We start from the raw sequence: 12294 nt of genomic DNA on the forward strand, positions 1-12294 counted from the left end.
CACTCCCTTTTCCTGCACTTGAAGCACACAATTAATGGCTAGAAATTCTTAAAGATGACTATTATAGCTCTACTTTACAGTAAAGCTACATCAATACTAATCCTTTAAGTGAAACTCATTCAGCATATGGCACACTTAACGTATAGCCTTTGGAGTTTATGAAATCCTTTTCTCCACCTCGCATTTTTCCAGAACCTATTAAAAGTTAAAAAACCCTTGAGCTGGAGCTTTTAAGTAATTAGATGAGGATTAGACTATACCAAGTCATAGACATACAGCAATCTTGGAGACATTTTCGGTCCAATTTACCATGAAAGTGATCAACGTTTGTAGTGAGAAGAGTCTATACCACAGAGCTCAGTAGCTGTCATTTGCCAAGCGTACAACTTCCAATGCGCAGAAGAAATGACTTCACATTTTCATTAAACCTCAAAAGGACTTAGGGAATATGTTAAAGAAGCAAGGTTATTTTGATATATCAAGGAGAATAACTTCTTTTTGCTTTTTCAGACTCAGTTTTGCAACAATTCTGCTTTCAAAAAAAATTCATTCATACTTCAGAGTACATAGGTCATAGTCATTCCCAGAATGAACCTAGTTCTACAGAAAGCCTCAGACACAGGTAGATCATGTACATGTAAAGAACAATTTGTCAGGGAGCAGCAGTTCCAGTGAAGGCATGGTGCAGAAAGAATGATGAAGCAGCTAGATGATCTTCAAGGTCCCTTCCTATGATTCTATGAAGTGTGCGCTGGCACATCCCCAACCCTGCCATCACGCCTTGCCTGACTGAGGCAGCGACACTGAAGCATCGTGGGTTCCTCTGGCTATTCTCCACAGATATGATCTATTATCATCTCTCCTTGTGGACTTCATACTGAATAGAAAATCAAGCATCAGTTAAGCAAAAAATAGTTCATTTTAGACGCCCAAGTTTTTTGACAAGCTCCCAGTATTTAAAGCTCTGCAAGTGTTTTTAACTGTCAGAACTTTTAACTTACAGAATGTAAGACAAAACATGTTTAAACACAACTTGGATTAAAAATAGCTCTTTATATAAAAAGCTAAGAGGAAAAATACACTGACTGCATCATATATAGGCAAAAATCACAGCTTGACCTCCCTTTGCAGGGTGCTGGACTAGGCAGTGTCCTGAGGTTCCTTCCAACCTCAATGACTCTACTATTTATAAGAAATACAGAAACATTATCCAAATTACAGGAGGAGAACCAAACAGCAGAAAGTTCAGACTGTTTGCCCAAAGTTACAGCCGAAGTTTCTCTGGCAGAACAACTGTCTCGTCCCGATTATTCCCAGGCCTCAGGTCACAACTCCCAGACCATCCCTCCCCTTCTGCACACTGTAAGCACAGGAAATAATCACAGAAGCTGAAACCTTTTGGAAAATAGTGCATATGCTGTGGTCAAAACCATCAAACCACCACTAACATCCTCCAAAATTTACACTGATACTGCTTGCACGTTGTGAAATAAACACATATGCAACGTGTCCATGTTTTGATATGTATTTTTATTTCCCTGCAGTTTTCACTTATCAAGAACAAGTAACAGGGAAAGTTGTCTGAACTAGTGCATAAACAAACATTCTGAAACACCACTACACGTATCTAATTTACAAGAACCGTATAAAAAAAGTCACTAAAACACTACACTACGAAGGTGTCCAACGCTTACAGTCAGACTTTTTCCAACCCGTTACTTGCCTTGTAGCCACAGGAAAACTCTCCAAAGTTGAAAAGACAATCTTGCCACAACCCTCCCTCCCCCCCACCACCTGGGATGGCTCGATATCTAGACATCCAATAATTAATTATTGCAATGATATATAATGCAATACATACCTGGTAAAATATCCTTTATGTGGTGTGTTACAGTTTTAAAGCCGGTTAAAATATGCAGTCTTCAGATAAAATGTAATCAGTCGAAAATTTTCTCATATCTGCACAAGTTCATGTGCGCTAGATGCATAATCTCCCTAGTCAGGTTTTTTTCCTGTGTAATTATTTTTTATAAACTGGTATTATAAATAGAAATATACATTCAAAATATATGGAAAAGTGAGTTACTACATTAAATTTGCATGTATCGATCCATCCCTTTCCCCTGCACAGTAATAGAAAATACTATTTTGCCTTGAACTTCATATTTGACAGTGAAATGCCACTAAAGTATTTACCAAAAAGTCCATCTAGTCAAATTGTGAAACAAAATGAACCAAGTGAAAACTTTACATTTCCTTTAGAAAAAAATTACAAGAATTTTGTTTCCTAGCTATGAATCTTTAACTTTCTTTTTTAGACACAAAGTTGGATTTATTTGTACAAGATACAAAATGTAAACATGGCAAAATAAATAGTTAAAACAAGTGATGCAGGATCCCATTTCATGCTCATGATCCCATTAAAGAATTATTTTTTAATCCATTCAGTTGCAAATTCAAGTGCAAAAGCATGATGATGAATATCTACTATTCAAGTAACAGAAATAATATTGATGATACAAATAAACTATTTTACAAGGTAGTGATTTTCCCAATTTTACAAAATTTACATTATATATCGACTTAATACACGATATAATGATAGTCCATTTAGGTCCATTTCAGTTCTCTGTGATCCACAGAGTGCTGTATTTTGCATTCAGTTGGAATATAAATGACTACACCATTAGTACAGGTTGAGACACTGGGTTGAGGTTATGTCACTTCCATGGCTACTGTTGTCTCTGCTATGCCATTTAAACCCAGTCGTTCTGGTTCATGGTTCTCTCTGCAATAAAAGAAATATTCAGTATGTACAGCTAGAACATCAGTATTTCCTTATGCCGTTTTAATAACTTCTTACATGCGCTATGTGTTTTTACACAGCTGTCGCCTGGATCAGGGAGAAACCTTAACACACACACGAGAAACAGATTATTTAAAACTAAATATTGGCATTTAAGAACTGCTTTTACTCCACTAACAGCGCAGTCCCTTCTACAAGATTATTGCATTTAACTGTAAATGACCAGCCTAAATGATGCATAAGAGTACCGAAAAGCCTCCTGAAGGAACAAAGTCAAGCTACACCGTCATGACTTGGGATCAGTTATTCCATTAGTGAGCAAAGCACTGTTTTAATGTATTTCCCCCCACACACACCCCAATTCTGCTTTAGCACTAGTGCAAGAAATCTTAAATATTTTTCTACTTTATTATCATTCTCTGTAGAGAAGCCTAAGACCTATTCAGCTACGGTGGTACTTTTCAGGCATTTCCTGACATGACTTGAAATACCCCTCTGACTTGAGGGAAGTAAGAACTAAATGCATTAATGATATAGAAGTATGCTTTAAGGCACAATTGCCAATTTTAAAATACCTTTTCCTCAATCTATGCAGTGACCAAATTAGACATGCAATTTTCCATCTCAAAAAGCTCTTTGCAACTTCTTCAGAAGCATTATAAGATAATCAGTAAGCCATATTTGCTAATATCCATTTTTTACTTTTCTAATTCATAATGTGACTTTTTTTTTTTAAAAACATCATACAAGCCAGCAGAGACTTAAAACAAAGCCCAGATATCATAATTTTCAGAAAAAGTAGCCAACTGCAAGCTCCTGCCACTCCTGTGAAACATCTTCTAAGTATCCTGAAATAATAGTGCTGCTGTCCAATAAGAATAAATACCCATCTATATACGTAACATGCAGGCTGGCACATCTCTGGTTTAGAGTTTACATGAATATGTAACGCAAGTATCCATATGTATATATAAAATAGGTACGTGCCAGCCTGCATCTTACAATATGGGTACAAAATGTCGTGGAGAGAACATGTGGCCAGTTTGACAGAACCTACTTGCAAGTGCTGCATGAGAAGGAAAAAATGAAAACGGTTAAAATGAAGCCATTTTAAACACAATGTAAGTTTACCAAAACTACTGGAGCCTAAAATCAGTGCAAATTATTTGGGGGTTAATCTGCAAAAAGATGGTCTTGCATCAGCTCTTGTGGTTTGTCACGGTCACACTGAAGATGCCAACAGCTGGACATTTTCGTGAAGTTGAAGCTACCGACACTGAGAAGTCTCTTAGAGGTGGAAACAATTCTATTCAGTGCTCTAGCGCAGAGTTGGGCACACGTATGGAGATATTTATGTAGCACAAACGTAATTTAAAACTGCTCCAGCTTGCTACACACTTACCGTGCTATACTGCTGATGGCACTGCTGGGAGTTACCTTTGGCACTCTGTCCATACTGGCAGCAACTGTGGCAAGTTTTAAGGCTGTTGGCGACGGTGCTGAAGTCCGTGTGTTGATATGCACATTGACCGGAGAAACAACACTGACGTTGTTGAGGTGCACTGCATTCGTCAGGCAAGAATTGTTCATGGGAAGCGTTTGAGGGCTGCTTGTGCACAACGCGGGAATTAAGTGGTTTGTGGTGGTGTGGCCAACTGTCCTTACAAGCTGTACAGTTGAAATCCCTGGGCTGGATGATAAAGCCATGTTGGTGGAGTACAAAGTTCTAGAGGTTCCTGTTACAAAACAAATGGTGTTAATTAAAAATATGCCATCCCTTAGATTCAAAGCCAAAGATTAACCCCAAAGTATGTATGTCGCTGGAATTGTGCAAGAATCTGTTTTTTAAAGATTCACAAAATGTAAAATTTTAGAACTATTTCTAGCTAACATTAGAAATATTTCATGGGTTTTTTCATTCACAAGAACACCAAAGTTACCAGAAGAACAAAGAACTTTTATATTGCCCAGATTTGTACACCTCATTTTAGATGCCTTGCATTAAAGTGGCAACATTCCCCATAAAAGTAAATTGAATGGGGAACACCTTAGCTAGGCAACCTCAAAGACCAACTGTGAAACCAAATTCTGATGCACTGAATCACCTCCTTACTCTTACCTTGTTCTGCTGGCAACATAAAGAGGTTCTGGGGACCAGTGTCGCTCAAGGCTGCAAAACTAGGGGTCTAAGACTAGGCAAAGTAGAAGACTCCTTTCAGATTATGCTGCAGTGCTCCGTTTGCACTTCTGAGCTGGGAGAAACTTCAGGTTTCACAGTGTGTATTCAAACTAGAGGTCATCAAGTTTCATCTTGGTATCCTAGCTATTCACTGGTCTGATTTTGATCATAAAGGAGCTAGATACATTTTCCCCTAGATTCTTATTCCTGAAAAAACAATCCGCTTTCAATTAATTTACAAATCTTCCTATCCTAAATAGCAATAGCTATTTTACATCGTTGCCACTTACAGCTCTGGAACAGTAACGGAAGTCTAATTTTATATGTGCAATAGTTGCAGTGGTTTTCATCAACCGTAAAGCTGTGTACCATGTACCGGCATGGTACTCTACCATGTGCCTGATCTTATACCCCTCAAAACATAACCCTCTCAGATGTGATCTTAGAGAATGATACATAGATATATTTTGCTTTCCTGGAACTGTTCCACTATATTGATTTTATTCAGTTGTGTTTTTTTCCCCTTCTGTTCATTTCATATTATTATCAACCCAGCCTGGCAGAAGGTCTATAAAACTAATCACATCATAAGCTGTTAAAACAACAAATTACTCTGAAAGCCTTTTATTTGTTATAGCTGTCAAATTCCAAACAACATTTGTCTCTCAGCAACATGGCTACTGCACCAGCATGACTGGCATTACTGCCTTCTGGCAATGGAGGTTCAGAGGCAGGGGGGAAGGTAGTGGATGCCCATGTCTCAACTTTTGCTCAAAGCTGGGAGGAATCCTAAATGCAATGAAATCTGAAACTTACAGCAATGTCAAAAGAACTGCTAGAAGTAGTTGATTAGTGCGTTTTTGTCTGAATACACAAGTGAGATAATGACCAAATAATATAGCAAAACTTTTCTATTTCCTCCTCAAAGTACTTAATGTTTTAAGCAATTGATTTTTTTTAAATTGCACATTCACACAGTTTTTAAAATGCTGTCACTTACACTTCTGATCATAACAGATTAGTAAAGGATAAAAGCCTACAAAAGAAAATAGAAACAATGCTCTTCCAGTGTAAAAGAACATTTGGTAGTTGTATTACCATAGAAACCCATATTCCATTGCACAAAAGTATTTTAAAGAACAATATTTAGTCTATCACAACTAATATATTTGAGGTTTTTGTTTTGTTTATTAAACAGTATTTTAGAAATCAGAAATAAGATCAGTTGACATATTCTCAGCTCACACTAGACCATGAGTTTTAAGAAATCATCACCTGAAGGCTGGACAACACCATTAATATTGTTGTGGCTGGTGTTTTGTTCCTTTGTTACCTCACTGCGACTAGGAGCAGGTGCACTAACCACTGCAGATGCAGCAAAGTGGGCACTGGCTGAATCAAGTGTTTTCGACATACAGTCGGAGGTGCTGGAGCCCTGTGGGAATAAAAAAACCCGTATTTTTTCTTTATAATCACCTAAGTACAAAATGAAATACCACATTAGGATTGCTATAATGCACAATTACCAGCAAATAAACAAACACACTTTCTAAACATGTTCTAATGCACTGTAACATTAAATATTTCTGTATCACAAGTCTGATGAAAAGTTGAAAGTTAGTGTCCAAATGAGTGTTGAGCACGTCCTGCCTAATTCAGCCATCAGTGGCAAATGCAGTTCTTAGCACAACAGATCACTTCCACAAGGTGCTGTTTAGCCCATGACAAAGGGGGGTTGGAACTAGAGGATCTTTCAAGGTCCATTCCAACCCAAACCATTTTATCATTCTATGTGTTTGAGAAGTTTCCTCTAAGAAAACAACTATGCCTTAAGTTTCCTTCTCTCTTCTGTCTCCAGGCAGCAAATATACTACAACTGCAAGTCTAAAGAATTTTCAGTATTTATGGTACATTCATTCTCAGAGTAATTTGTACCACCACATAACTGTCCACCGCACGCTGGAAGTATACATCCTCTATTAGTCCAGTTTCTCTGAAAGAATGGTAAGTACTGGAAAGACACCCTGAAATGGCTGAATGTATCATTCTGCAATTTCAATTTATATTAACTAAGAAAATTACTTTCCATAGACATCCATAGTGTCTTAAAAATCCAAAATTCATTCCTGTTATTTAAAACGTCCTGGTATCATGTCTTTATCCTTACCAAAAAAAAAAAAATTAATCGGTAACTGTCAATACAGAATCCCTGAATAATCAAAGTAGAAAACAGTGAGGGCAAGTGACAAACAGCACTGGCAATTAGATACAATAAGCTCAAAAGTAAAATAAGTTTTCCTGGTAACAGACAATAGCAACAGCTTTTATATTTTCTTGGTAAGAAACTTAAGAGAAAACTAAGCTCAACAGAAAACAATCTATTCTTCCCTTGCAAGGCATTAGGAGGAAAAATGTGATTCTTTTAGAAGAAAGAAGTAGGAACACTGGGGACAGAGAGGGGGAAGGAATCAAATTAAATATGCAAAACTACCTTTTTCCTCTCAGAAGCTACCAATTTTTAGTACTCACTGAATATCTGTCCATAACAGATTACCTCATAAAGTAGTTTTAATAAAGAAGTATCTTCAGAGCACTTATACAAAGGAGGAAGAAACAGTGTGACTTGACAGAAAACTGGGCATTTCTACACTGACCGACTCTGTGGACGCAACTAGCATTAAAATATGAAGTCTCTTACTCAACTTTTAAAATGTAGCCATGATACTTAACTTTACAAAAAAACCAACAGGTTTTGATGTTGAAACTTAAAATATTATCTCATTTGAAACACAAAAATGAAAGCAAGGTATTTGTACTAGCTACAGCACAAGCTGCCTTCTGAGCACTACCCAGCAAACTGGAAAAGCATCTTGACTAAAACCCATTCTACACCCACTCTAAATTTTAACATATTTACTCAAGTGTTATATTTAGCTTGTAATAGAGGCGAAAAAACATAGTAAGCAAAAAGGAAGATGTCAGCATATGGCAACATTTAAGGTGCATTACCTGTGCTTTCGGATGTGTCTGTTGCGAGGAATGCTGAGATTGCTGTTTCTGCTGAAGCTGAGCAAGTTGTTGCCTCTGCATTTGAACTAACTGCTGTTGATGTGTCTGAAATTGTTCCTCTGTGATACCCCCTGTTACTACAGAAAAGAAAGTGAAGCTAGCGTTAAATAGGCCTGCACAAAACAAAACAAAAATACATCTAAAATGCAAGAGTGCATCTGTGTTGGATAACAAGTGCTTGAAGGCAACATACGTTGCGTTAGATGCTTGCAAAGATCTTCATATATTCTTATGTAAAGGAAAGGTCAAGCTAGATTTGTTTGTTGTGTTCTTTTTAGCATTGAATCAATTTATAACAAAATGATTCATAACTTTCATTACTTTTAAGTAGTTTCTATCTTTGGTAGGTTTCTCTCCAGTAGCTTTAAGCAAAAGCTTAAAGAAATGATTTTCCTGGCTTTCAGAAAAAAGAAAAAAAAAAAGAAAAAAAAAGAAAAAAAAAAGAAGCATGTCCTAAAAATCATAGCTGAGGAAGAAGTACACTGGGCTGAGCTGCATGTCTTCTCCCCCAGTAAATGCTCTCTGCTTATTGCTGTACAGCTTTCCTTCCTACAGTTCCTCATAATTGTCCTTTTCTCTGACTCCAGAATGGACTCTAAAGGAAGCATACACCTGGCATTTGAGAACACCTACTTCAACAGCACAACCAGAATTTATATATTTAAATAGTTTGTATACAGTTCCATACCAACCCTCACTTGAAAGGGCTATAAACTAATATAGAGAGACAGGGACAAAGCTACGCTCCAGGTCTAAAACTCAGTAAATGTTTGCAAAGATCACAAAGCTCTGTTTATTTAGCAAATCCAGTTTGAACCTCCTATTTCACACTTTTTCCTTTCCGAAGAAAATGCTTAAGTTTCACCTGAACAGGTTTTTCCTCTTTTTTTTTTTTTTTAATGGAGTAAGAGTTTAAGAGTGACATAATACTTTTGCTTATTTATGAGAACCAGGTTAATGCAACCCCAGTAGTATCACACTCAACAAGTGAAGGGAATGGTGAAGTCAGAAAAGCTGTTCTCAATATTCTCCCCCTGAAGAACTGCACACTTGATAAATTGAAAATACTGTCAAGCATTTCATGTTAAAACCTGAGTTTGTGCAGCTGAGGCTAACCTGAGAACTAAGTTCTCCTAGGAGGAAGTAAAGAGAGAATCCATTTTTCAAAGATTCCCATTAACTACATTTCAGCAGTTTATTCTGAACTATATTTTTCCAAGATTGAAGCTGTCATTCACCTCAAACACCTGGATTCTGCAGGAATATCATCTTATCAAAGAGACACTGACCTAACATTAAGATACTAAGTGATCTACTTTTTTGGGTCTGGCTCTTTCGTTTGCTAGGTGTAATACTCGCGGTTGTCCTGAAATTCCATTCTGAATAAAAACCAAAATTAAGACTGTGGCTGTGTAGAAGTTAGTACTGAAATGTCTTCTCTACTGCTACATTAGTAAAACAGACTTCAACCATGATAGGAGGGCACTTAAAAATCCAATGACTTAAGCAGTTACTCCTACTAGATCCTCGAGATTTTACTATAATTTCCAGCCTACTCTAAAATCAATTTTAGTTTTTCAATCAATATTCATATTTAGCTGTACTTGGTTCCTCATGAGGATTCTTACCTATTATTACAAGCATTTAACTCAAGGTTCAGTCAGCTAAACCGGCTAAGTTCCCTCACAACTGTCTCCCAAAACGTGTTGCATTACTAAAGGCAACAGAGCCAAGAACAACATTACAGAACACTACATATATATGTGTATTTCTATTTTTAAGTTCTGAGGTAACATTCCAGAACATGTCTTTTGTTTTAAAAAAAAGTGTTTTAGAATAAGCTTAAACGGTACAAAGAAATACCTGAATTGCATTTAGCTGTAATTAGCTATTATTTTTCTGCAGTACAGGGGTATTTATCCAGACCTCAAAGTTGCATTCTTCTATGCACTATGAAGAGATAGCATAGAAAGCAGTCTCTACATCAGAGGATTGTCTACTTTAGTCTATGTATCAATCCTGTGCTTTCAATCTCCCTTCCCTCTCAGTTTGCCACAGACCATGAAGTCATGAAACACTCTACTACAAGGTGCAGGGAACATTACAATAGCAATGTCGTCATCGCTTACTCTGCCTTTACATGTTTAAATTCCACTCGGTTCACTACCCATCACCAGATATTTATTCAGTGGTCAGACTGAACTCAGCTGCTAGACTTGTTACAAAACAGCAGATGTTCATTAGCACATTTAATATCATTTGTTTCTGCCAAATCAAACCACTGAGGGGTCCTAAAGAAAAAAAAACACCAAACCTCTATCATGTCCCAACATGGCCTTTAGGATTATAGTTAAGTGCAAGTGTTCTATACTTCTTATAAAAGGGTCTATTTACCAGAATTTTTAGCTTCCGGTGATGAGTGTCAGGATTTTCTATATTACCACAGCCAGGATTTGAGGCTTTAATCAAAGATCATCTTTCAGGTAGCCTCAAAAGTAGTACTTCATTAATTACTTCTACATGCTATTGAGTTTTGGCAAAAAGATACCTCTAAAAAGTAAAAGCTTGTTCCATAAGCAAAATTCTTCAACTGAGAACGCCATCATCTGCAGTTGTCTTTTGTGTCTAGGGACATGGTAACTAAGCAGGTAACTATTTAAGCAGGTCACTATACCTGGCAGCTGAAGCTGACTGGAAGCCAAATGCAACTTACTGACTGTACTACAAATTGCTGAAGATTTTGCCTAAAGTCTACTTCTTTCTTCTGTCCCAAAAATCAGCTGAGTTGCGCTCTAGGAATTCAGCAAGCAGGTTAAGTATTACTTCACTCTCCTAAGTAGTACCATCTACAAATTCCTGGTAACTTCCTTCCTCCATCATCTCTACTGAGGATCAGATGTATCCCTGGCTCATCAGTTGATCTCATTCTAGATTAAACCGAGAATTTTTCTGAAGGTGTCTCTGGCAGAGACCAGCTTACTGTTCCAGGTACAGTGTGTAAGACTACAAAACATTTACCCAACCGGCCAAAGGGATCAGACTGTTTCAGTCACCTTGTCTCCTGAAGTTCCTCAAATTCAGTTTTCCCATTTGCAGTTGTTATAACATGAGCAAGAGAATAATTTAGCTTGAAACAGTGGTTCTTTATTCATACACTGATTAGACACTTTCAAGAAAAGACTAGTCAGACATTTTAAAAACAAGTCTGTCTTTCTGTTTGTACAATGCCTAGCATTTAAGGAAATACCAGCATAAGAGTCACTTTATTAATACAAGTGAAAAATATAATGTAGAGGTAACTTTAAAATATTCTTGTGCACCGAAAACCAAAGCAAGCAATTCCAAGTCTTCTCTAAACTAAAAGAAAAAACCAAAAACAATCAGTTTAACTACTGTCATTGTTTCCTCTAGAGGTAGCTTTATGCTTACAGGTAAGTGTGCTGTAAAATCAACAGATTTCAGTCATCTCCCAAACAGAATTACTTTAATAAATGCAGTGACAGCACCTGTGCTGATTTAATGCACAACCAGGCTTTGACCAGCCCTTCCAAAATGTATGCACTACTAAGGGGAAAAAAAAAAAAAAAATAAAAAAATCTAACAGCAGTGCTTCTCACTGGCTGAGTTATTTGGTGAAGACTTCTGCTGTCTATTGCATCTGATCCTTTACCAGAATTACAGGATCTGTTTTGTAATTTAAATCTGGAAAGAAAAACGTCTTCCACAACCATAAACTTCCCTGCATTATGCACTTCAACTACTGATTGATCTCTCTTCTAATCTAAATGTATTCTTCATATGATTTCTAACATTATATAACAGATGTTAATTATTATCCCTCTGCAAAGTGGCTTAGACCCATCAGATTTGGTTTTATGCTTTTTTTTTATTTATAGCTATTTCTCCCATCATTGAAAAAGCATACTTCTCTATCCTTTCCTTTAGTTCCTTTCCCCTAAGAGGGCAAATCCTGAAGTACAGGAGTGCTAGTCCACATGGGTACATAGGTCTGTCTCTGATTTGCCATGTGGCACCAACAATTTAGGGTTTTTATTCTTGTTGATGGTACTACCTGAATCAGGAAGGGCTGACATTTCTTTCTGCTGTCTACACAGTTCCCTACCAAAACACAGGCCCCCTCCTTTCACTGAATATACTACTTAAATAAGAAAACAAAAGTGAGAACAACATTATGTGCCATCTTTCCTCTAGCTACTAGAATTCTTTTCCACTGCTACAA

General features: G+C 37.0%; 1 protein-coding gene across 1 annotated transcript in view; it reads right to left on the reverse strand.

Annotated features, from left to right (window-relative positions):
- Positions 1-2715: 2715 nt before the first annotated feature.
- Positions 2716-12294, reverse strand: part of EPC2 (enhancer of polycomb homolog 2) — a gene marked incomplete at both ends in the record, with an annotated part of 49852 nt that continues 40273 nt past the window's right edge. Inside the window, 4 exons of the mRNA XM_082001595.1 lie at positions 2716-2788; positions 4209-4542; positions 6261-6420; positions 7995-8131. Of these exons, the coding sequence (XP_081857721.1) occupies positions 2716-2788; positions 4209-4542; positions 6261-6420; positions 7995-8131 (704 nt within the window). The remainder of the gene's footprint in view (positions 2789-4208; positions 4543-6260; positions 6421-7994; positions 8132-12294) is intronic.

The sequence above is a fragment of the Phaethon aethereus genome (assembly GCF_964289735.1).
Source record: "Phaethon aethereus genome assembly, chromosome: 6".
Taxonomy (NCBI): Eukaryota; Metazoa; Chordata; class Aves; order Phaethontiformes; family Phaethontidae; genus Phaethon; species Phaethon aethereus.